Source organism: Homarus americanus, unplaced genomic scaffold, assembly GCF_018991925.1.
Source record: "Homarus americanus isolate GMGI-L3 unplaced genomic scaffold, GMGI_Hamer_2.0 scaffold39155, whole genome shotgun sequence".
NCBI lineage: Eukaryota > Metazoa > Arthropoda > Malacostraca > Decapoda > Nephropidae > Homarus > Homarus americanus.
The window spans coordinates 3,975,180-4,001,839 of record NW_024737042.1 but is presented as its reverse complement, the minus strand read 5'-3'; the positions used below and the strand labels follow the sequence as shown (position 1 = coordinate 4,001,839).

General features: G+C 45.9%; 1 protein-coding gene across 1 annotated transcript in view; it reads right to left on the bottom strand.

Annotated features, from left to right (window-relative positions):
- The window catches only part of LOC121872776 (putative neural-cadherin 2), a 45,009-nt gene extending 20,787 nt beyond the window's left edge, over positions 1-24,222 (bottom strand). The window contains exons 1-13 of the mRNA XM_042375832.1: positions 24,033-24,222; positions 23,744-23,859; positions 22,226-22,390; positions 20,998-21,126; positions 16,947-17,124; positions 16,509-16,680; positions 15,052-15,140; positions 13,905-14,068; positions 12,622-12,771; positions 11,945-12,127; positions 6,268-6,670; positions 5,468-5,670; positions 4,976-5,142 (exon numbers count right to left, since the gene is read on the bottom strand). Coding sequence (XP_042231766.1) covers positions 4,976-5,142; positions 5,468-5,670; positions 6,268-6,670; positions 11,945-12,127; positions 12,622-12,771; positions 13,905-14,068; positions 15,052-15,140; positions 16,509-16,680; positions 16,947-17,124; positions 20,998-21,126; positions 22,226-22,390; positions 23,744-23,859; positions 24,033-24,198 — 2,285 coding nt within the window. The 5' untranslated portion in view covers positions 24,199-24,222. The remainder of the gene's footprint in view (positions 1-4,975; positions 5,143-5,467; positions 5,671-6,267; positions 6,671-11,944; positions 12,128-12,621; positions 12,772-13,904; positions 14,069-15,051; positions 15,141-16,508; positions 16,681-16,946; positions 17,125-20,997; positions 21,127-22,225; positions 22,391-23,743; positions 23,860-24,032) is intronic.
- Between the last annotated feature and the right edge of the window lie 2,438 nt (positions 24,223-26,660).

Sequence of the window (26,660 nt, the reverse complement as noted above, 5' to 3'; positions counted from 1 at the left end):
CCTACACTGAGCCTATACCTACACTCGTCATACACCTACACTGAGCCTATACCTACACTCGTCATACACCTACACTGAGCCTATACCTACACTCGTCATACACCTACACTGAGCCTATGCCTACACTCGCTATACACCTACACCGAACCTACACCTACCTTGAACCTACAACTATGTTGAGTCTAAACCTACAGTCTAAGCCTATACTGAATCAACACCTACTATACCTACACTAAATCTGTGGGTATGTGGGTTTTCCACAGGGTGCTGTAATGCGTCTAGTGTGGCAGCATAATGTTCGTGTTAAGGTGCAAGCACTGCTTGTTTCCTTTCGCTATCAGCTACTGCCGCTGGCTAGCCCTCGTGGTGAACAGGGAAGCAACTTGCATAAGTCTTCCCCTGCCAGTACACAGCCTCTTCACCATCAAGACTCCTGCTGTGCCTCCTCGTGGCAACACACGATAACTGAGTGCCTCTCGGCCCCAGGCTATACCAACAGGAGATCTCAGAGCAGCAGTGGGCCCCAGAGGTACGGCGCACAGGCCCACCGGCGTGTGGACACGCCCTGTCGCCTACCAACCACTGCCCCGCTGCGTTGCGGGTTAATCTTAGGCGGCATAAGGCTACTGGAGTAAATCCCGAATGAACACTCTGCGGTGTCCCACCACCAGGCAGAGCCTAACAGACCGGGCTTCTGGCAGGCCACCGTGACTCTGGACACCAGAAGGTCTTTATGAGTATGGAATCCATCCTCGTCAGACGACACCTCCGCTGACTCGGTCACGTGATCCGGATGCCCGAACATCAGTTCCTCGCCTCGCCAGATATTTCGAGGGCAACTTCACTCATGCAGCTGGTCCGCCGGCGACTAACATGAGATATTTAAAGATCATAGTAAGAATCTATTGAAGTGCGACATGCAGCTTACAACCATAGAGAAGCTGGCTGCCGACAGACCAGTGTGGCGGTCCACCTATGCTTGTGGTATTAAGCACCTGGAGGACAATCTGTCTTGGAGGTGCGTCCGACGACACCATCACCCCTGACTTCAACACCCCGGCCCAACCTGCGGCAAAGTGTGGGGCTCCCGCATCAACCTCCATAGCCACATGGGGTGGCTGTCGTTCACCCTCATTACTCATTCACTTGGACTGACGTCCTCAGCGACTACGATGGATTGCCATAAGCAAGTAAATGAATTCTGAATCTACACCTACACAGATCCTACACCTACACAGATCCTACACCTACACAGATCCTACACCTACACAGATCCTACACATTCTTTACTATACTATATATGAAATTTTACAAACTACACCCAACAAACACCTACACTGAGGTACACTCAACAGGTTAGGTTAGGTTAGTCTAGGTCAGCGTTTGGTTATATTATGTTATCTTATTCCTTCACCATAATAAGATGTTCTACATAATTTATTTTTGAATACTTAAGTAAAGTCTCTGTTACCGTGAGAGAGAGATATATTCTTCAAAGAAATGTCTACGATCCAAATATTGCTACAAACTTCGTCCATTTGACGCTGAAAGACGTTCAAGAGAATCACTTCTGCCTTCTAAGAACTTTCCCCATTTTACTGTGATAAATGTTCTTCAGGAAAATATCTAAGATTTAAGAGGTGTAAAAAATGTGCAATATTTTACAGAGAATAAAGTAGTTTACTGTACAGCGTCAGACGGGAAGCTTGCTGATAGTCGTTATATTTTACGATGGCAGTAGTTACTGTATTGAGAAATGGTTATTGTTCATTGAGACCCAGTGTGACTCAAGACGACCCAGTGTGAGACTCAGGATGACCAGTGTGTGTGTCTCAGGAAGACTCAGTGTGTGACTCAGGAAGACCCAATGTGTGACTCAGGAAGACCCAGTGTGTCTCAGGAAGACTCAGTGTGAGACTCAGGAAGACCCAATGTGTGACTCAGGAAGACCCAATGTGTGACTCAGGAAGACCCTGTGTGTGACTCAAGAAGACCCAGTGTGTGTGACTAAGGAAGACCCAGTGTGTGTGTCAGGAAGACCCTGTGTGACTCAGGAAGACTCAGTGTGTGACTCAGGAAGACCCCTGTGTGTGTGACTCAGGAAGACCCAGTGTGTGACTCAGGAGACCCAGTGTGTGTGACTAGGAAGACCCAGTGTGTGTGACTCAGGAAGACCCAGTGTGTGTGACTCAGGAAGACCCAGTGTGTGACTCAGGAAGACTCAGTGTGTGACTCAGGAGAGGCCCAGTGTGTGACTCAGGAGACCCAGTGTGTGACTCAGGAAGACCCAGTGTGTGTGACTCAGGAAGACCCAGTGTGTGACTCAGGAAGACCCAGTGTGTGTGACTCAGGAAGACCCAGTGTGTGGACTCAGGAAGACCCAGTGTGTGACTCAGGAAGCAGTGTGTGACTCAAGGAAGACCCAGTGTGTGACTCAGGAAGACCCAGTGTGTGTGACTCAGGAAGACCCAGTGTGTGTGACTCAGGAAGACCCAGTGTGTGTGACTCAGGAGGCTGAGTGTGTGTGACTCAGGAAGACCCAGTGTGTGACTCAGGGAGCCAGTGTGTGTGACTCAGGAAGACCCAGTGTGTGACTCAGGAGAGACCCAGTGTGTGTGACTCAGGAAGACCCAGTGTGTGTGACTCAGGAAGACCCAGTGTGTGACTCAGAGGCCAGTGTGTGACTCAGGAAGACCCAGTGTGTGACTCAGGAAGACCCAGTGTGTGACTCAGGAGGCCAGTGTGTGTGACTCAGGAAGACCCAGTGTGTGACTCAGGAAGACTCAGTGTGACTCAGAGAGACCCAGTGTGTGTGACTCAGGAAGACCCAGTGTGTGTGACTCAGGAAGACCCAGTGTGTGACTCAGGAAGACCCAGTGTGTGTGACTCAGGAGAGACCCAGTGTGTGACTCAGGAAGACCCAGTGTGTGACTCAGGAGAAGACCAGTGTGTGACTCAGGAAGACCCAGTGTGTGACTCAGGAGACCCAGTGTGTGACTCAGGAAGACCCAGTGTGTGACTCAGGAGCCAGTGTGTGACTCAGGAAGACCCAGTGTGTGACTCAGGAAGACCCAGTGTGTGTGACTCAGGAAGACCCAGTGTGTGACTCCAGGAAGACCCAGTGTGTGAGACTCCAGAAGACCCAGTGTGTGACTCAGGGAAGACTCAGTGTGTGACTCAGGAGAGCCCAGTGTGTGTGACTCAGGAAGACCCAGTGTGTGACTCCAGCTCAGTGTGTGACTCAAGGAAGACCCAGTGTGTGTGACTCAGGAGAAGACCCAGTGTGTGACTCAGGAAGACTCAGTGTGTGACTCAGGAGACCCAGTGTGTGTGACTCAGGAAGCCCAGTGTTGACTCAGGAAGACTCAGTGTGTGACTCAGGAAGACCCAGTGTGTGTGACTCAGGAAGACCCAGTGTGTGACTCAGGAAGACTCCAGTGTGTGACCCAGAAGACCCAGTGTGTGTGACTCAGAAGACCCAGAGACCAGCCTGTGTGTGACTCAGGAAGACCCAGTGTGGACTAGAAGACTCAGTGTGACTCAGAAGACTCAGTGTGTGACTCAGGAAGACCCAGGTGACTCAGGAAGACCCAGTGTGTGTGACCCAGGAAGACCCAGTGTGTGACCAGGGAAGACCCAGTGTGTGACTCAGGAAGACCCAGTGTGTTGACTCAGGAAGACTCAGTGTGTGACTCAGGAAGACCCAGTGTGTGTGACTCAGGAAGACCCAGTGTGTTTGACTCAGGAAGACCCAGGAAGACCCAGTGTGTGACTCAAGAAGACCCAGGTGTGTGTGACTCAGGAAGACCCAGTGTGTGTGACTCAGGAAGACCCAGTGTTTGACTCAGGAAGACCCAGTGTGTTGACTCAGGAAGACCAGTGTGACTCAGGAAGACCCAGTGTGTGTGACTCAGGAAGACCCAGTGTGTTTGACTCAGGAAGACTCAGGTGACCCAGGAAGACCCAGTGTGTGGACTCAGGAAGACCCAGTGTGTTGACTAGGAAGACTCAGTGTGTGACTCAGGAAGACCAGTGTGTGTGACTCAGGAAGACTCAGTGTGTGACTCAGGAAGACTCCAGTGTGTGACCAGGAAGACCCAGTGAGACTCCAGAAGACCCAGTGTGTGTGACTCAGAAGACCAGTGTGTGACTCAGGAAGACCCAGGTGAGACTCAGGAAGACCTGAGTGTGACTCAAGAAGACCCAGTGTGACTCAGGAAGACCCAGTGTGTGACTCAGGAAGACCAGGTGGAGACTCCAGAAGACCCAGTGTGTGACTCAGGAAGACTCAGAGGTGTGACTCAGGAAGACCCAGTGTGTGTGACTCAGGAAGACCCAGTGTGATCAGAAGACTCAGGTGACTCAGGAAGACCCAGTGTGTGACTCAGGAAGACCCAGTGTGTGACTCAAGAAGACTCAGGTGTGACTCAGGAAGACCCAGTGTGTGTGACTCAGGAAGACCAGGGTGACCAGGAAGACCCAGTGTGTGTGACCCAGGAAGACCCAGTGTGGGGATCAGGAAGACCCAGTGTGTGTGACTCCAGGAAGACCCAGTGTGTGTGACTCCAGAAGACCCAGTGTGTGTGACTCAGGAAGACCCAGTGTGTGACTCAGGAAGACCCAGTGTGTGTGACTCAGGAAGACCCAGTGTGTGATCCAGGAAGACCCAGTGTGTGTGACTCCAGAAGACCCAGTGTGTGTGACTCAGGAAGACTCAGTGTGTGACTCAGGAAGACCAGTGTGTGTGATCCAGGAAGACTCAGTGTGTGACTCAGAAGACCTGTGTGTGTGACTCAGGAAGACCCAGTGTGTGATTCAGGAAGACTCAGTGTGTGTGACTCAGGAAGACTCAGTGTGTGTGACTCAGGAAGACCCAGTGTGTGTGACTCAGGAAGACCCAGTGTGTGACTCAGGAAGACCCAGTGTGTGACTCAGGAAGACTCAGTGTGACTCAGGAAGAAGAAAGGAGACTCACGTGCCGTCGCTGGCGTGGGTAGACATGGCCAGGTGCCCCGTGTATGGGTCGAGGGTGAAGAGCGAGTGTTGGTTCCTGTTCCGCCACGCCCACGTCTTCTCGTCGGCGTCCCAGTCGTCAGCGTCCTCCACGTACACGCGTCCTAACGGCACTACCCCGGCCTGGCCCTGGTGCCCGAGGGAGGGAGGGAGGGAGGAGGAGTGAGTGAGCAGGTAGGAGGACTTGTGAACAGACAGGAGATTATATGGCTCTCTCTCTCTCGTGTACATAGAATGGGAATGAATGTGAGTGCACGAGGACAAATGTGAGTGAGAAAAGACAATGTATTTGAAGTGTCGTATAAGATCAATACATTCAATTGAGGGAATTACTTCAGAGAGAGAGAGAGAGGGCAGAAAGCCATCGTATGCGTTCATGATCAAACTATAACACATTAGCTACGTATTAATTAGGTTATGTTAGGTCAGGACAGTCGTCTGTTAATGGTCTTACTGTGATGCGGGTGACGGCTATGGTCTTAGCTGCGGGGGCCATAAAGTTGTCGTTCTTGTCGGCGACGGTGACGGTGACCGTGACAGTGGCGCTGAGGCCCTGAGCGTCGCCCACCACCAGCGGCAGCAGACGTACAGGCGCCTCCTCCCGGTCCAGGGCCCGTAGTGACGTCACCACCGCCACACCGCGCCCCTCATCACCTCCTGCACCAACAACCAGATCTTGAGGTGACATATCCAGAGGTTTAACAGGAAATACAGGCAAATAAGTGATGCTGCCTTCACTTAGGTACCAAGAAAATGTATCCACTATTTATTAAACCAAGTCGGTGTTTCGGCTATTACTTGAATGACTTAAGTGTGTAATAGTTTTTTCTTTTATCAGAACAGTAGCAGTGTCTATGAATTTTTGGATGTATAACGGGACTAAATTATGAGCTGAAATAGGGTAATATACATTTATATTATAGTGTTGAGTTTCTTGACGCTCTTATCCCGGCCCCTGCTCTCTACACGACCGTCATTCTCAAAATTTCCCTACCATAATTATTTCTGCTACCTGGGGATGTAGAAAATCAACTGTTATGTTGGATTCAGAGTAACTTCGAATATTCTATGACCGTCGTCTTTGTATAGCACCATAAGTTAACCAATTAGATGTCTTATACAGTCTCCGATTAAAAATAAATTAACACGACAGGTATCTCATAGGCTGTGGCCTGGGAGAAGTGTCGTCCCAGGTTGAGATGTATCATCTGCCCTGATAACAAGGTGAAAAATACACGTCGTGGAGGTACTCACTGGCATCGAAGTCCACAGCGAAGTCCTGCTTGATTTTGGGTGTGGCGGAGTGAGCCAGGGTGATGGTGAAGGGCGGGCCGTGACCCAGCGTCCAGTCGTCAGCGTCGTCTAGGGTGATGTCGGCTACGTGGCGCGGCCCGCTGTTCTCTGGCACGTGCATCACGGCGGGTCCTGCCACGTGCGGTGCGTTGTCGTTTACATCCGTCACTGTGAGCAGGAGGGTAGCAGTTGCTGTGCGGGCCGGGTCCCCGCCATCTACCGTTAGTACCCGCACCGTGTGACTCGCCGCAGCTTCGCGGTCCAGCACTCGCCGCAGCCGCACGCGACCTTCAGAATCCACGGCAAATCTTCTGCCAGGGTCACTGCTGGGGTCGATGACGTAATGGATCTCTCCGTCGCCGCCCTGCACGGGAAGGGGAGAGGAGGTGTGAGGCACGATGGCTGCACAACACAACACAACACTATCACTGAATAACAAAAATAGAAATCCGATCGACAAGTCCAGACAAGAATCCAATAACGCAAAACCATAAACAATCTCCTTTAAAGCGCGGAATGTAACTGTGGCGGGAAAAAACAGTTACTGAAACTGGCGTATTCTTCCGACACGAACTGGCCATAACTTAACATTACCACACACCCAGCTATCTCGAGCAACATCCTTATTGTTAAACACTTCCATGTTAAAACTTAAATCAAACCATCAAATCTGTGAGAAACTATCGAACGGAATTCAAATGTGTGACGGACGGAGGGATTCGTTTTATTCCACAACGTGAATTTCATTACGATTTTTTCTTCTTATGTTATTTACGGTGTTATAAACATAAATGATCTCTAATTCCGTGGGAAATACATATTTAAGGAGGTACGACCCCTTAACACTAAACGACAATGAATTTTTCGAAAGTGGGCAGGGCTTTGGAGGTGAGGGAAATGAGAGTTTAAACACTTAACAAAAAATAAAACCTGAACACCCTTTCCTAACCTGTATTATGACATATTTTGCCCAAAATCTTACCTGACTGTATTTATGTTGTGGACGCGCAAAAAGTTCATGGGTGAACCTTGTTTCGTACACAACCAAACATATTTATTTGTGGTGGACGTGAAGATTTAACACTATTGACGGATTATAAGTTCGCTGAACTTATTTTCGCGGGATTTTATATTCAAATCTTTTTCACACGAGCTTCACATGATCTGGTATGACCAATCAGAGGACAGGTTAAATATCTTGAAATTTATACAATCACAAAAGAAAATTCTAATCGTATTCAGTCGCATTATGGATCCTTTGGGAACTAAACACCGAAAAAAAAACCCGCAAAAACAAGACGGTATTTCCTTTTTTCGCCATCTTACGGTATTTTTTTTAATAAGATTATGACTTTCCTAGGTTAGGTAGGTCAGGTTCTCAAAGATTTATTTAGTTTTTTTTTTTTTAAGTTTTAACCCCACATTTCCCTCATCTTCAAAGCCCTATTCTCCTTGGAAGACTTCATTGCTGTTGCAAGTGTTAAGGGGATCATAATCTCAATAAATAGGCATTTTTCACGGATATAAAGGCAATTTTCGTTAATTTCACCTTTAAAAACACCAGAAATCGCTCTTTTAATAATAAAATTATCTTTGGCATAAAACGAATGTTTCCCACGGTCGAGCGGAGGGAGGGACGGAGAGACGGTAAAGGGGAGTTTTTGTAGTTTACCAAATTTATTGACCAAGCTTGGAGTACAGTTTGTCTATTCTGAGTAATTCAGTCAGGTCTCGACACTGAGGGTGATATCACTTCTCACTGCCACGCAGGACAGAGGTTCACACACAAAGGAATAGATCATATTCATTGGCAGTATATATAGGTCAGAGTCATTTGGGTGATGTCACTGTTCACTGCCATGCAGGTCATTGGTTCATATACATTGGACGTCATATTCTAATTGAAGACTAATCAGTGTGGGCTAGCAAATTTTGGGTAAACAGCAAGAATGTCCTCAAGCACCCCTGATTCAAAGGTAAAGGGGAGGTGTTTCATGTTCACTCAGGAGCCGGGGAACGAGTTTCATCACACACACACTGCTTCATCTGGCGGGATGTTGAGAAGGAAAAGATGGAGATTATGACCGCTTTATGGTCTCAGTGGTGTGATTTTGTCCAGAGATCGTCTGTTATAGTGACCTCACCAGATGGGATTTTGTCTCATGATATTTTGGTGTTTTTTTTTTTGCCCTGTGAAATTTTGTCCGGTGCCGTTTTATCACGTGAAGTTTTGTCCAGTGGGATTTTGTCTTATGGGATTTTTTTTCTCGTGGGTCTCATTTTTTGTATCGGGAAGAGAGAAAACAGAATAATGATGTGAAGATTGAAAGAGATTATTAATTTTAAAGCTGTGGTCTCTGTCTTTTTACGTTAACCTTGGCATCATCGTCCAGTAAACTACACTAAAGTCAGTTCGCCTCTCCCCTTGAACCCCGAGATTCAGACTCGTGAACCCGAAGCATTAGACTGATACATTATTCTGTCCATAAATGTTTCGGATTTATGAGTTTGAATCTCGGGATTCGTGGTTCAAGGGGAGAGGCGAACGGACTTTAGTAGTTGACAGTACGTGTATGTGAAAAACCCAGGTCTCTAGGCCTACAATTTTTTTTTAAATTATTTATTGGGCACTCCCCTACAGCCTTGTGCAAGGTGAAGCGCAGAATCGTTTACAGTGCCCAACAGGGAAGCATGCTAAGTTCATGCTTGCCTTTATGTCTAATGAGTTAAGGGCGTAGAAGCCTGAAGAGTCAAGGGCATAGAAGCCTGAAGAGTCAATGGTTCATGTCATCAAGTTATTGGAAGCTCCAACAACTTGTCCCTGAATACGAATTCGTAACTTTCGATTTACATCAGGTACCTACTTCACTGCTAGGTGAACAGGGACTAATGGGGGCTAGGAAGTATGTCCAAACAACTTCCACCGGCCCGGGAATCAAACCCGCGACATCACGCTTGCGAAGGCAAAAGCGGTACCACTCTACCACCAGCACCCCCTGCTTTACATATCCCCTTACCTGGAGACGTGTGAACTACGACTAACGTAAGCTACGACATTAAGGCGGATTTTCGAAGATTCGAGTAAAACCTTTTACACATAACTGGAGACGTGAGCCCAAATCTAACAAGTTCACTGAAACTACGACTAAAAGTTGTATTCTCGACAGTTTATATGTAAATTTTCCCGCTAACTGGAGATGTGAGGATTTTCTGACAGATACTTAAACTACTATACAAACTTAGAGGATAAATTGATGTCTAAACAACACTGATGTATCTACTAGGCGCCTTCTTACAACTGTAGTTAGGGGAAGAAATATAACGAAGGAATCTTTGAGGATCGTGACCGAGGCCTCGGTGGTGTGGACCCTGGCCAGGAGCCAACACTGTGGGGGAACAATTACGTGAAGGGTCCGATAGTTCTCTAACTCCTCACCCCACTTGGTCTGAGAGCAGTTAACAACAGAGCACCAATACCTACTACGACCCTCTGCTGTCTGTACCTCTACTGTGTTTTGACCTTTATATACTGTATATTTAAAGCTTACAATAATAACTTTGTGTCATATATAATAACAATAATCTGTACATGACATATACACCGTAAACTTAAGACAGGTTTAACACATTTATTGCATACACTTGTACCTTTCAGCACCACCATCATGACACACGGGTTACAGGACCAGTCAGGTAAACACGGCAGGACAACACCGCGTTAGGTTTCTCTCGTCGTCTTATTTTCCCTCATTATTTGATTGTTACTTCCTCCTATGCCTCCTATTCTCTTTAATTAAAAATATAAATAACATATCACTGTACCCTGAAATAACTTAAAAAATATCCGATATAACAAGTCCCGCCATATTTAACTTACTGGCTCTAGTGTATAACCTGTTTCAGTATATGTATCATGACAATGTATGTAGTAATTGTGCTAAAATTTTAACTCCTTATAAACGACTTACAACCTCTGAGTGGAGTGAGGAACAAGCAGGTTAAGTTAGTGTCCTATTGGAGTAGGAAGGCAGTTTCTCGCCGTTCTGGTTCTGTTGTATTTATCTGTTACACCAACAGCGAGGAAGTTGGTGTGATTATGTGAGTTTGGTAGTCGCAGGTAAGAGGGTTTACTGCTTGTCTCCCTCCTAGCCGTGTGTGTGTTTGTGTCTGTATGTGTGTGTGTCTATGTGTATGTTTGTGTCTGTGTGTGTATGTTTGTTTGTGTCTGTGTTTGTGTGTGTGTGTTTGTGTCTATATGTGTGTGTGTATGTCTATGTGTATGTATGTGTGTGTCTATGTGTATGTTTGTGTCTGTGTATGTATGTTTGTTTGTGTGTGTGTGTGTGTGTGTGTGACTCCACAAATATATTCAATAACCCGTTTGTCACTTGGTACACGGATGTAGCAGCATACATACAGCTCTGGGCCCACCTGCCACTAGAATGATGACCAGTGTCCTGAATACTTAATTGCCAGTTATTGAGACACGATACAACCAGTTATTGTTACGATATATTGATGAACAGTGACGGAGACTGACCAATCACGGTGCAGCTTACCTCACACGTATTTATCTCTGGTTTAAATATAAGAAACATAATTAATTTAGATAACTGATACAAGTTGGATATTGGTAAAAGGTTCACTGTGAAGAGAGTCTTTTAGAGGACAACTTTGGCCTAGTCGTAACATCATATTGACTCCTGACATATTGTGGTGTTTGTGACTGTTTACCGAGTCTGTCTAAAGGATAAAGAAACAAAGGGTAATTTAATCAGTCTATTTTAATTAACCTATAACCTGTAGAAGTTAACGACTATAATTTTCTTAAGCTTGGGTGATGAGTGTGGGGGACTAACAAGATAAGTTTACCTTAGAGGAAAACGTCTATCAGTAAGTCAGGAAGGAAAGACGAGCGTCTAGTTAACTACACAAACAAGAAAAATAAACAACTGACAAGCAAAAATAATTTAATTTCGTAACTTTCACATCACTCGTTACACTGTATCATCGTTCTCTGGCCGCCGAATGATCTGTGAAGAAGCTACGAATTATTAAAGAAATCGTTAAGGTTAATGAAACTATCGAAGCTTCCGAGTGTTGTTATAATATTCTCTTAAGGGGAAAAAAACGATAACTTATGAACCTTTGAGAATTCAGGTACAGATGTCACCAGTAAGAGCAGATGTTGACAACTCTATCTCTTGCCATTAATTCTTAAACAACAGTAAAGGTAAAACTACATGTGTTAATATTAAAAGAAACATTTTAATATATAAAGTCTGTTTAGATGACATTTACATTAGAAAGTTACATTAATTTATATATTTTATACAATTTGGAGGTGATGATGAAACAGTCAACGGTAACAGGAAACAAATCTTAGTAAAAATTTAAGTAGCCGAATCAACAATGTAGATGAGAGGAATACATGTGTGTGTGTGTGTGTGTGTGTGTGTGTGTGTGCGTGTGTGTGTGTGTGTGTGTGTGTGTGGTGTGTGTGTGTGTGTGTGTGCGTGTGTGTGTGTGTGTGTGTGTGTGTGTGTGTGTGTGTGTGTGTGTGTGTGTGTGTGTGCGTGCGTGTGTGTGTGTGTGTGCGTGCGTGCGTGCGTGCGTGTGCTGGAGGGTTAGTACCTACCTCGTCTTGGTCGGTGGCGGTGAAGGTAGCGAGGGAGTGACCTAGAGGAGTGTTCTCGGCCAGGGTGAGGTTGACTAGGGTGGTGGTGAGGTGAGGGTCGTTGTCGTTGTCGTCTTCCAGTATCACCCTCACCCAGGTGTCGTCCAGGTGTTTTTCGTCCTCCCACCGCCGCTTTTCGTCCTCCTGTCCCAGTGTTTATATGGGTGACGTATGAGGTAAACATTCACACAGATGACGTCATAAGAGGGGTCACACATGGATGACGTCATAAGAGGGGTCACACATGGATGACGTCATAAGAGGGGTCACACATGGATGACGTCACGAAGGAGTTAAAGACCCTGAGTTTGTTCAATATTAATAAGAAAAACCACCATGTAAAGCGAATCAAAATTAAATGTCACCTTTTCTATGAACTTGACCAGCGGTTGTTCAAGGTATCCATAATTATCTTCAAAACAAACAAACCTTACACAAGCTAATAAGATAAAGGGTCTGCCATCATTATATCTTGAATTATGTCTTTAAATTTACGAATAACATCACATATATAGAATTTTGTATCAATTTGTGTTTGTCATTAAACCCATTAAAAGTATACTTGACAGTGAACCATTAGATCATGTGTGTGTGTGTGTGTGTGTGTGTGTGTGTGTGTGTGTGTGTGTGAGACCTACCTTGTCAGACACTTGCACTTTGAACTTGAATCCTGGACGCTGGGCATGGTCTTCATAGTCTAAGGTGCGAATGGCGTGAAGGGCCCCACTGTAGTTCCTGGCCGCCACCACCGCGAACCTCTCCCATCCGTATCCGCTACCCGCCACCACCTGCAATCATTACTGTGGATTACCATCTACACTACCCCTGCCGCGGTTACCACCACCATTAATAGTATAAAACTTATACTACCATCATCGCCATGGGTCTTACATTACTATACTCACTTTACACTAGCTTGACCCAGAAGTCACGCCCCTATAGGCTCGCACTAGCTACACTTCGCCTTCGCATTAATAAAACGGTAAGGCGGCCTGATGTCCGCTAAGCAGCTCTTCGTTTCAGTGCAACAACCGAGTAGTTCAGTACGAGCGTACTCTCACGTCCACAAAAAAACGTAAAATTACACCATATAAAAGAAAGTTCCTTCTGTTTAATATGCCGGGGGTCTGCTAGGAAGTTAGGTACTGTACAGTATGTTTCTTTGGTTAGGTTGGTGCCGTCTACTAACAACCCTTGGGCCGTTTGTATTTCTTATCAATTAAAGTTAGGTTAGGTTAAATTTAGAACTAACCCCATTTTAACACATTTGCTCGAACTACGACAGTATCCATTGCAAAACAGTGAAATTGATTTTCCCTGAAAATTTGGCAACGGGTGTGTCGCTAATACTGAAGAGCGAAAAGACAGGGGTACCTAGTGACAGCGCTAGGATCCCGCTTCCTCTATCAAGGAATAAACAATTGAAATTGAAGAGTGAAAACACGATAATGCCGGTCATACTGAAAAGCGAAAAACAAACTAAATGAAATACACCATTACGAAAATTTGAAATTAACATCAGTATTTCAGGTTTTGTGATTAAATTTTTTATGGTATATATGCTTCAATTAAAGCTTCACATAATCATTGTATCGTTGTGCAAATAAAGAGAAAAATATAAAAGTCAACATCAGTACCTGATCCAGGTCATGAGTTGAATATTTTTATCTTTGTATTATCACGATGAAAACATATTTACAATAATGAATATAAAAGTGAAAATTTGTCCTCGTTATATGCATTATTAAGGTTAGTGACAGCTGTGTGTGTGTGTGTTCGCTTGCGTGTGTACATAAAACCCAAACAAGAGATACTACGAAACTATGAATCTTCACAACTCGTAACCCCCGTCCACTCCCCACCAAAAAATCCCTATAATGAAAATCGTAAGAAGAAAACGAAGAGGAAGAAGAGGACTTACCCTAAAAGTGAAGTGGTTGGTTGTGTCGGGGTCGTGGAGCGTGAGGAAGGCCAGAGAGGTGTTAGGAGGAGCCGTCTCTCTCACCGTCACCTGCCACTCCCTCCTCGTGAACTTGGGCGACGCGTCGTTCTCGTCCCCCAGCGACACGACCACCGTTCCTGTCCCTGTGTTTGTCGTGATGCAACCGAATGATGATTAGTTAAATAGGTGGATGGGAAGGTCTTCTACAGAGCCCTATTTAGTCCTAGTTCTAATAGCCGAATCGTAATAGTAAGGTGTAGGTTAGGTTAAGTTGGGGGGGAAATAGGACTCGCCTGACATACCACGGACACCAACAATAAGAACAACACCTCCCTCAAACGTCAAGTGGGTGTGAGGTCTACGTGCTCTCTCTCTCTGTGTGGCCCTGTTCGTTCTTACCCTCCTTATGCTCTCATTCTATCTTCTCTTCCCTCTAGCTCTCTCTCTCTCTGGCTCCCTTCCATTACTCCATCTGGCCATCTTTCCTCTCCGTCTCCCTGCCCCCCTCTCTCTTCCATCGTTATCCCTGACCCTCTCTCCCTTTCCTTCCTTCTCTCTCTGGTATTAAAGTAGAGTGTCCAGCGACGTAATGCCCATTGTGTATTCTCTAATAATTGTAGAATAATTATATATGTATTACGTGTTAAAACCATCAAACAGATCTCAGTCATACGTAAACAATGTTGGTTTGTTTGTAAACACTGGAGTATTGTTTCTAAAGGTGAGGCCAGTGTTCCACTTATTATACGACTTGACACTTTAGCAGTAAAGAGAATTGCAAGCAAGACAATTTAAGCTTGATATAATCCCAAAACATTTCCCTCTGGACAAAAACCCTATCACAATATACAATGAAATCAGATAATTTTTTGTTATGATGATGTTTTGTCCAGTATATAATCTCGTGGGGTTCTGTCCAGCAGAACACACATGTCGTGTGGGAATTTGTCCAATAGGAGGATAACTTGTGTGATTTTGTCCAAATGTGAAATCGACTAGTGGGGATTCTATGTATAGTGGGATTTTGTCAACTGGAGCACCAACCAATGGGGTTTTGCCTAACACTAAACTTCTCTACGTCGATATTTTACCCACTGGAAGTTTCTCCTATGCACAACGTACTCACCTTTAAGGCCACCGCCGTCTGACGCCACCACCTGGATGACGAAGGAAGGTGTCTGCTCCCGGTCTAGGCAACACAACGCCGTCCTGATCCTGTAGAAGGGAAGACACGTCAGTTATTACGCACACAGGTCACTTTCATTATTTCCTCTGTTATGCCAATTTCCCTACTTTAGATCCCTATTTACGCCATTTCCCTACTTTAGATCCCTATTTTTGCCAATTTCCCTACTTTAGATCCCTATTTATGCCATTTCCCTACTTTAGATCCCTATTTTTGCCAATTTCCCTACTTTAGATCCCTATTTTTGCCAATTTCCCTACTTTCGATCCCCATTTTTGCCGATTTCCCTACTTTAGATCCCTATTTATGCCATTTCCCTACTTTAGATCCCTATTTATGCCATTTCCCTACTTTAGATCCCAATTTATGCCAATTTCCCTACTTTAGATCCCTATTTTTGCCAATTTCCCTACTTTAGATCCCTATTTATGCCAATTTCCCTACTTTAGATCCCTATTTATGCCAATTTCCCTACTTTAGATCCCTATTTTTGCCAATTTCCCTACTTTAGATCCCTATTTATGCCAATTTCCCAACCCAAGATACTAAATCTGATAATTTTCCCCAGATTAGGGTAAATTTTTCCTTATAATCTGCATCCCTAATTAGGTCCTTCTCATCCAAGTATTATTAATAAGACTTTGAGACACAGGTGTGGTACGAACTTTTTTTTTTGTGGGTGGAAAAATCAAATCTCAGGACCATTCATTACGAAGGATCCATATTTTTCAGCAGGTCCCTAATTGAGAGAGAGAGAGAGAGAGTTCCACAAGCTTTCTTTTTTAATTAAAGAGTAAGTTTTAAGGTGGGCACAGCTGTACTTCCCACCCACCAAAAAATAATTAATTAATTCATCTTCTTTCACGTTTTGTCTCTCTATCAGTCTGTCTCATTCTTTTTCTCACTCACTGTCTCTTTATCAGTCTGTCTCATTCTATTTCTTTGTCTGTCTATCAGCCTGTTCTTTATTTTCTCTCTCTCTCTCTCTCTCTCTCTCTCTCTCTCTCTCTCTCTCTCTCTCTCAATCCTTGTCCATTTACCTCGCCTCCTCTTTCTCTCTCACTTACCTGTCCTAATCAATTTCTCTCACCCTCTCCTCCCTTCTCACTCTCACCTGCCTTCTCCTTCCCTCTCACTCATCCGTCCTCTATTCCCCTCTCCATTTCTCTCCCCTCTCCCGCCCTCTCACTCACCTGCCTTTTCCTCTCCTATCACCCTCTCTCCCCTCCTCATCCTCTCCCCCACCCTCTCCCCTCACCCCTCCCCCTTCAACCTCTCCCCCTCCCTCCCCCTCCCTCCCCTCGCCCTCCCCCTCGCCCTCCCCCCTCCGCCCTCCCCCCCTCGCCCTCCCCCCTCGCCCTCCCCCCCTCCCCTCCCCCCCTCGCCCTCCCCCTCGCCCTCCCCCCTCGCCCTCCCCCTCGCCCCTGCCCGTCATGGCGTCTATAGAGAAGATGGGTCTCCCGGACTGTTCGTCGATCACGTTCTTGTCGACGGAGTAGGTGATGGCGGCGTTGGTGCTCTCCTGGGGGTCGTCATGGTCTGTTGCCTCCACCCGCGTCACCTCCGTACCTGTGTTGGTCACCAGAGGTCGTATATGGCACTCGTGACACCTGTGGCTCTATTGACACTTGTCATACCTGTGGCATTTGTGACATGTGTGGTACCCATGATACATGTGGCACTTTTGACACATATGGCACCTGTGACACAACACAACTGACATTCATGACACCTGTGACACTTGACACTTAAGACACTTGTTAGGATTGGTTAGGTTAGGTTTTATTAGGTAGCATGACATATAAAGAGAGAGAGAGAGAGAGAGAGAGACTCACCGGCGGCGGCGTTCTCCAGTACAGTGGCATCAATAACATCGTGAGGGAAGAAGGGGGCGTTATCGTTGATGTCTTTGACGTTGACGTGGACCTGAGCGTGGGCGTTGTGTACACCGTCAGTCGCCGTCACCCACAGCTTCCAGCGAGCCCTTCCAGATGGCGCGTCACGGTCCAGAGGCTAGTGAAGACGTCAAAACAAAATCACTATATATTAATTTTATCTTCTTGGAGTCCATAATCTGGTTCAAAATATCGCGTGACTCATGGGAATCAGCATTCAATATTTACCTCCCACAACTACTCGTCTAGTTTAGTTTTAGTCACCGTATCTATTCACCTTTCTAGTTTTGTTTATAAATATTTTAATTCGATTCTAAAAAAGGTAAATAACCCCACGATCTATTTTCTTTTGTTTATAAGATTTACGATGGTTTGTAACATGAGTTCGTCTGATCTGCGATGTTTACGTCTCCTGATTTGAGGCCTCGCCCCCTGCATGTCACCTTAAACACACACACACACACACACACACATACACACTACTACATTGCTGTCACTCAGAATCGAGTATGACGATCATCCAGCTATGATACAATGATATGAGTTATTAAGGATGTCACCTAGGTTGATGAGTTCTGAGGTGACTAAAGAGGCCGATACGGGACCAGCAGAGTCGATCACAGATGTTGCAAATGTGGGGGTCTACATCTAGTGCGGGAAGGGCGGCGGCAGCGTCTTTCTGGCGTTGGCACTTGTCTGCCTCGTTAAGCAGTCGGGCTAACTCGAAAGTATTGACACCTTCTTGTGTGGTGATACTCCAAGCGTTACAATGTGGAGTAATCGTCTCCCAGGTGAGGGGGTTGATTTGGCACCTTTTCAGGTTTGTCTAAGACTATCCTTATACCTTTTCAGTTGCCCGCTAGCGTTAGGTTTACTGTTCTTTAGGTGACTGTATAGTAGCTGCTTTGGCAGTCTACTGTCGTCCATGCGGGTAACATGGGCAGTCCAGCGTAGTTGTTCATGGATAATGGTAGCCTCGATTCTACAGTTGGTGTCAGCACGAATACTGGCAATTGTTCTCTTGTCTTCCAAGCGAATTCGGAGGATGGAACGTAGACTACGTTGGTGAAAGTTTTCAAGTGCCTTGAGGTGCTTACTGTATGTGATCAAATGTCTCGCTGCCATATAGCAGGGTGGGGAGGACCACTGCTCGGTATACGTGTGACTTTATAAATAATTTTAGCTCCCTGCAGCTGAAGACACGGTTTCGGAGTCTGCCAAAGGCTTGAGATGCACATCTGATCCGTTGCTGAATCTCTTCATCGATGTCCACGGTGGTGGACAGGTGGGAGCCGAGATGCCGAAAGTGGGTAACATTAGAGAGGGTAGTGCCGTTAAGCTGGGTGGACGATGGAGGTGTGGCTGAACCAGGGGCAGGCTGCAAGAGAATCTGAGTCTTACGTACATTCACCTCAAGGCCAAAGTGTGCATACGCATCTGCATAGGTGTTCAGGATCTCGATATCCACCCCACCGACTAATTGACACTGGCACGAGTAAGGAAGGCAGCCAAGAAAATGTGAAAGAGTAGTGGTGCCGGTACACACCCTTGTTTAACCTCTGTTTGGATGAGGAAGAACTCAGACTGGATGTCATTGTGCAGGACACTGCCATTCATGCCATCGTGGAGTTGCCTCACAATGGCGATGAATTTTGGGGGGCAGTCAAAACGGCTGAGGGTCCGCCAGAGGGCTTCCCTGTTGACCGAGTCGAAGGCCTTGGTTAGGTCGACGAAAGCCATGTACAGGTCACGACGCTGTTCTTTACACCTTTCCTGTATTTGACGGGCAGCAAAGATCATGTCAGTGGTGCCACGTAATGGTCTAAAGCCACATTGAGATTCTGAGAGGAAGTTTTCCGCCTCAGGAAGAAGTCTGTTTAGGAGGACTCGGGCGATAATCTTGCCAGCTACAGACAGCAGCGAGGTCTCGCGGTAGTTGCCACAGTCTGACTGGTCTCCCTTGTTCATATAATATTGACAATGGAGGCGTCTTTAAGAGCTTGGGGGATTCCTCCTTTTCTCATATATTCTCCAGGAGTGAGTGAAGACGGCTGGTAAGCAGAGTTCCTCCTGCTTTATACACCTCGGCTGGGATTCCATCGGGCCCTGAGGCTTTGGTATTATTTATCTGTTTGATGGCAGTAGCTACCTCATCCAGGGATGGAGGATAGCTGAGGTGGGTCAACACTGGGTGCTGGGGGACTTGCTGGGTAGCCAGGACATCCACATCGGTGTTTCAGTTGAGCAGTGAATGGTAGTGCTTTTTCTAGCGCTGAAGGAGGCCTTCATCGTCTTTAATTACGGAGTTACCGTCGGATGAGCGGAGGAGGGCTGCAGGAGTGATTGGCCCATAAAATGTTTTAGTGGAATTGAAAAATTCGCGCACCTTGTGCTGATCTGCATTTTTTTTTCAAATGCTTTATTTTTAAACCAGTCGTTCCTTAGATTGCCGCTGAGCCGTCGGGTTGTTTATCAGCCGGTGTTCGAACTGCTCTCTGAAAGCATTTGCTACCGCTGGATCCTCCAGACGCTTAGTGTTAAAACCTTTTCTGAAGGCTTGCTGCCTTCACCGTTTTGGGGCGACGTGAAGTGGGAGTTTGGCTCTGACGACCCGATGATCAGTGTCGCAGTGGTCCGAGCCACGCATGGCGCGCTCTCTCAATATATTACTTCATCTTTCCCTCTAGCCATGTCCGTTGTCTCCCTCCTCACACACCCTCTTCATTCACTCTATACATCCTCCTCTTCATTACCTCTATACATCCTCCTCCTCTTCATTACCTCTATACATCATCCTCCTCTTCATTCCCTCACACACCCTCATCATCACTTCACACACCCTCATCATCACCTCACACACCCCCATCATCACCTCACACACCCCCATCATCACTCCCCCATCTCACACACCCTCATCATCACCTCACACACCCTCTTCATTATGTTGTTCTCTGGTATTCCTTTTAGCTCTTCTTTACATCACCTCAGAGTATCCCTTTTCATTCGTTCCATTACTTCATTATTCTCTTCTCTTTGTCATTCATTTTTATCTCTCTCTCTCTCTCTCTCTCTCTCTCTCTCTCTCTCTCTCTCTCTCTCTCTCTCTCTCTCTCTCTCTCTCTCTCTCTCTCTCTCTCTCTCTCTCTCTCTCCCCTTCACTAGTATTTACCTTTTAACATTCTTTCATCACCCAAGCCTTTTCAGGTCCCTCACCGACCTCTGTAAGCCACTGTTCACTCTCCGCTGGCAGCATCATCTACATACAGACATGTTACCACCGCGGCCCACATCCCACAAAAACAATTTTCAGCTTCGCTTTCGCCTCCGTCACCCTATAGTCTTCGGGACCACCTCACTACGCTGGTCGTGTAAATGTTGATTCGCCATGGAAACATCTCTTTACACAACCCTGGCACCACTCTCTCTCTCGATCTATCTCTTCCCCCACACACATTCCTACTCTATCCCACCACCTTACCCTGGCTCACCCCTCCTCATCCACCCCACCCACCCATCCCTCCATCCACCCACCCACCCCACCACCCACCCACCCACCCACCCACCCAAACTCTCACTCTACCCCTCCACCCTAACCTCTCACTTGCAATGAAAACAAAAACAAAACAACGACTGAATTTCCACCTACAATCATAACAGGATACCGTCTTCCATTAGTGTAATTGTGTGGAATAATACTACTTCTAGCAGACTCTTTCCCGTGTATTTGTTTTGATAAATTTGTCTGTCATAAATTAAACTTCTCGTCGTATTTTTCTTCTCAGCTGTTCATCTTAGGGTTCGTACTATAGTTATGGGCATTAATTAATAAAAAAAATGAACATTAACACACACACGCGCACACACACACACACACACACACACACACACACACACACACACACACTGTTCATACACGCTAACACATTCATACTCTATCAACATTAATATAAACATTATATATATACATTACAATAAACACAGGAAGACGTACCCGTAGGAGGTGGATGTGGCCGGTGGAGGGGCTGATGGAGAAGGTGGTGTTGGTGTCTGGGTCGTCGTCCCCAACCAGTGTGTACACCAGTCGTCCCTCGTCGCTCTCGTCCGCGTCCTCAGCCACCACCTGCACCATAACAATAACATGTGCGTCACCTTACACCACCTGGGGCACCTTAACTAATTGCATCACCTAACTGTTCTTAAAAAAATCTATTGGCGCCAAAGAGAAAAGCCCAACATGTCACAGGCAAGGTCTCTCTCTCCTCCTCCTCTCTCTCTCTCTCTCTCTCTCTCTCTCTCTCTCTCTCTCTCTCTCTCTCTCTCTCTCTCTCTCTCTCTCTCTCTCTCTCTCTCTCTCTCTCTCTCTCTCCATTAATCACGTGCTAAACTATGCCCAGCTTAACTCTAAGCCTCTAACTCTGCTTCACACTACTGCAATATATTTAACTGCGAGGAAATACTGCGGCAGTGCATCTGTTAGACACCCGCAGGCAGCAGCCACCCCACCCACTCTAATAGATACTGCAGGCATGTTGAGCTGACTCTGTTGTTGATCGTTTAGAGTGTGAGGGAGTTAGACAAATCAAATTAATTCTTTACCCTTCGTTCCACAGCGTCATATTCCAAAGAGTTTTAGAAATCTTGTAGGAGGCGTTACCTTCGTCAGTTCATATCCTACAACAGAGTATTTTAATACTTGGAGTAAAATTATCGAATCACAAGCTTGTGTCAGGGATCAACTTGTGAGAGCTGGCCAGACACGTACTAGTACCAACGACCAATGTGCTGTGATTATCAAGCTATCTACAGGGGTGGTATATGCTCAGCGCTGGTGATAAAGTACAGTGGTAGTCGTGGATCTGGATATAAAGGGATAACTATGCTTGTGTTTAGAGTCGACCAAGTACCAGGCCAGGAATTCTCAAAATGTTTAAGAGAAGACTAAATGTTTCCTGGAATAACACAAGAACACCTTTTGGAATTATGTAGCGGCCCGCGCCCCTTATATAACACTATACTGATCCTCAACACCAGATGTACACTACCTTACAGATCATTTTTGTTGATATGTGAAAAAATATGAATCATTTTTGTTGACATTCACACTTTTTTATGCACCTTGACCTTCCTCTCAGTCCTCCAATTTCCTAACCTAACCACACCTAACCTAACCTGACCACACCAAACCTAACCTAACCTGACCTGACCTCTCCGTGACCCACCTGGAGGATGGCCTTAGGCAGGTGTCGGTCGTCCTCCTCGGTGATCTGGGTCTCGAACATGGGCCTGGAGAAGGTGGGCGGCATGTCATTGATGTCCTCTACCCGAATCAAGACCCGCCCGTACGCCCGTTCTTCCCCGGCCTCCCCCACCACCAACACCTCGTACTGTCATAGAGAAAAGGAGTGAGGGAGACGGGAGGGAAGATGAGGGGATTACAGGATTACGACACTTGGTACGACAAAGGCAACATGCAGGTCTTCTCGAGTTAACCATTAAATTCTGGTATAAAAAAAAAAATATAAAAATACGTCACTATCATTACTCATTCAAGAATATATGTAACTAATATACTCAAAACAGGTAAAGGAATCTTATATTTACTCTAGAATATGTAAATGTATCACCGTGTAATTTAGAGTCAACTTATATATTATTTTCTAGTACAAATACATGTCATTAGCATAACTCTTTTACTCTAGAAACATAATTTGTCTCATATTTACTCTCCAGACCTTGTATATAGTATGTCCACGTGTCATCAAGTGTGGAATATAAGGAGAAGAAAAAACAGATTAAAAGCATAACAAAATAAGTCTCGTATTCCTAGCTACTGCCAGCACTGACTGTCGTTCTACTCACGCGCCACCATTGTCTCGTAAGTAATACATAATTATACATGAATTTTAATATATTCATAATTAAGGTCTGGTTAGTATACATTGATGTTTGTAATGAGGGGGTGGGGTGACCTGACTTATTGTATGGGAGAGGGTGAGTGATCTGACTTATTGTATGGGAGGGGGTGAGTGACCTGACTTATTGTATGGGAGAGGGTGAGTGACCTGACTTATTGTATGGGATAGGGTGAGTGACCTGACTTATTGTATGGGATAGGGTGAGTGACCTGACTTATTGTATGGGAGAGGGTGAGTGACCTGACTTATTGTATGGGAGAGGGTGAGTGACCTGATTTATTGTATGGGAGAGGGTGAGTGACCTGACTTATTGTATGGGAGAGGGTGAGTGACCTGACTTATTGTATGTGAGAGGGTGAGTGACCTGACTTATTGTATGGGAGAGGGTGAGTGACCTGACTTAGTGGTGGGAGAGGTGAGTGACCTGACTGACAAGGGAGAGGGGTGAGTGACCTGGACTTATTGTAAGGAGAGGGTGAGTGACCTGACTTATTGTATGAGAGGTGAGTGACCTTGACTTATTGTATGAGAGGTGAGTTACCTGACTTATTGTAGGGAGAGGGTGAGGACCTTGAATTATTGTGGCGGGAGAGGAAAGGACCTGACTTATTGTATGGGAGAGGGTGAGTGACCTGACTTATTGTATGGGAGAGGGTGAGTGACCTGACTTATTGTATGGGAGGGGGTGAGTGACCTGACTTATTGTATGGGATAGGGTGAGTGACCTGACTTATTGTATGGGAGAGGGTGAGTGACCTGACTTATTGTATGGGAGAGGGTGAGTGACCTGACTTATTATAGTAGTGTTAGGTAGTGACTGACCTGACTCCTGGTCTCATAATCGAGGGGGGCGGTAAGGGTGAGGTGGCCAGTGCGGGCGTCGACACGGAAGAGACCGCCCACGCCCCCGCCCGCAAGGCTGTACATCACGCCCGTCGCTGACAACATTGACGTTAACTTATCAGTAACATTAAAAGGCTAAAGTGTTCATTAATAACATCATTTGTATTACGTCAGCAACATCAACTCATCAACATCAATTCACATAAAATACCATCAACATCATAAATAACATCAAATCCTGAGTGACATCATCATCATCACTACTCACTGGAGGTGTTGGAGGCGGCGTGAAGAGTGAGGAGGTGTAGTGGGGCTGTGTTCTCCTGGACGAACACCTCCACCCGCGGCTGTGAGAACGACAAGCTGCCACGACCCACCACCTGTGTCACTGTACACCAAGGACGAGAGACAGTAATCATTGACTTCGCCCACATTAAATAATACAGTCCTGTGATAAAGGCTATTACTTTTTCTTTCTTTTTTTCTTTTTTTTTTAATATTGAAGGATAATGAGATTCAGGGTTGCTCGTCCATCAGTTGCGCTAATGGGTGGTAATGGCAACCACTTTGTGAAAGCTTCGTAGGAACAGCTGATGAACGTGTACTCAAAATCATGTTTATTCATTTATTTACTTATGATTTCATCTATTTTTGGACGACATAGTAGGTGTGCAAGGTGGGCCTTACTGTTTCCTTTATTCTTGTATATCACCTTATCAGTGTACCTGTATTTTGTTCTGCAGTTTAATCACTTTGTATAGATTCCTAAATACTTACAACACTTTTGAATGATCCAGAAAGACATTTCTAAAGAAGTCAAAACAGATGGAGGGACACATAAATTACACATAACTAAGTCTTTCTTGTGGTTAAATGTTTTGCAGAAGTTCAATACTACTACTACTATTTTTTTTTAACGTGGCTTCCGTTCTCCCCCAATAGCCACACCTTCGCCGCCATTTTATTACCTTAAAATTAAATATCCTAATACATAAGTAGCTATCCTAGCTGTGTTGAGTTAGTTGAGCCGCAGATCTATGCAACATTCAGTGACTGTAGCCTCATAGTCAATATCTGCAACTGTTGTCGGCTTTGGGGCCGATGCTCTCGTTCCCCTGAGACAGAGCAAAGCAGACCTAAGGAGAGAGAAGGACAGTCGACATCTCATCCAGGCTGTAACATAACTTCTGGGCTGCTGCTTCTGTTCGCATAGCACCTCCGCGAGTCTGGCGTAGAAGCATCTTGCACTTGGTCCCATCCCACCAGAGACTGTGAACACCAGAGGAGTGAAGCTGCCTTGATCAACGTTCTTAATTCTCTTCCCATATGTCCTAATCTTGTCGTTCTCGTTCCTCCTGTGTGCTGCATCGAGAGCTAGGTTGCGGTGACATGCGGCCATGGGATCAAAAATCCTTATGTCAAAAAAGGCTCGCTGTCCCCGCGTCCAGAATCCTCGACCACTGACGTCCACAAGGTCTTCGTTGGATGTGTTTTGAAGTCCTGTGACGGAGGTTCTCACTGTCCAATGGAAGGAGGGGCGGTTTCACCATGACGTTGTGACAGATTTCCCTCAGTAGATTTGCTGTTAGATCCCTTACTTCGTCATGCCTCATGCATACGAAGCCCCCTTTCTTGCACACCATGGCGTGGTCGACGTCATAAGATGAGCCGCACACGCATTGGGAGGGCAAACCTTCTACTGGCTTACCGTACCTGAGAGCAATGGCATCTGTGAATTCTTGTTTATTAAGGATGAAGCCTTTTGCCCTTATCGGTAACGTTGTTAACCAGTTTGAGGCGCCCACCTCCTGCGCTATAGCTACTTTTCTTTTCACGTTCTCTGGCACTTGTTGCAACAGTTGTTGCAGTTTATCACTTTGGGTGTGCTGCCGCTTTGTCGTAATGGACCGTCGAATCTTGTTTAATTCTTTGGTAGCCACCTGACTTGCTACTTTCTGATCTATTATGTGCTTAGTGAGAGCTGCCGTGAGCTTGACAGAGTTCTTATGTTCTGTACGGGCAAGCTCCACTAGATTAGTCAATCCCATTCCTCCTAGTCTCGGTGGTAGTGCAAGGAGTGACCTTTCTGCTGGGGTTAAGTAAGGGTTTTTCACTAGTGTTGGGATAAAAGCGACATTGATGGCTTCTTCCAGAGGGCGGAGGAGGGGTCCAATATCAGGGATAGTGCGCATCAGGTAATTCCAGCGATGCTTGACTCCATGGGTGAATGCCGCAAAAGCTGCAAGTGGCTCTGTTTTAGCAATATCAAACAGCTTGGATTTCCTTCACCCACTCACTCACCTTTCCCGTTACATACTCGGCCTTGAAGTCCTTCTTGCCAATTACCGCACCTAGATGTCCTTGGCCATCCTTTGTTATTTTGACCTCACTAACACCGAACACCTCCATTGCCCGTTCATAATGTTCTGGCTTCACAATGAGGAAGGACTTGCTGGTGTTTGGATGGTACCCTATTTGTGGACCTCGTGATGTTACCAGGTCACACCACTTTTTGATGTCCTCCACTTTTCCTGCTCCTGTTAGGTCATCAGCGTATGCCACTTGCTTGATCTCGGTTGTTTCATATTTTATTGTGTTGGAGCACAGACAGGCCTAGTGCGTACATTGCCATGGCGACGGGGTCCCCCTGCGTTGTTCCCTCAGTGGGTGTTTTCAACATACATTGCAAAGCTTGGACACCTGATCTTGATGTTGTGCAGTGACTACTACTACTACTACTATTTTCCCCTCAATAGCCACACCTTCGCCGCCGCCACTACTACTATTACTACTAATCATAATCATATTCATAATCATAATAATAATGCTAATGATAATAACAAACAGGAAAGGGTTTATGATACAAGAAAGGTCGACCAGTGGCAAACTCCCCCCT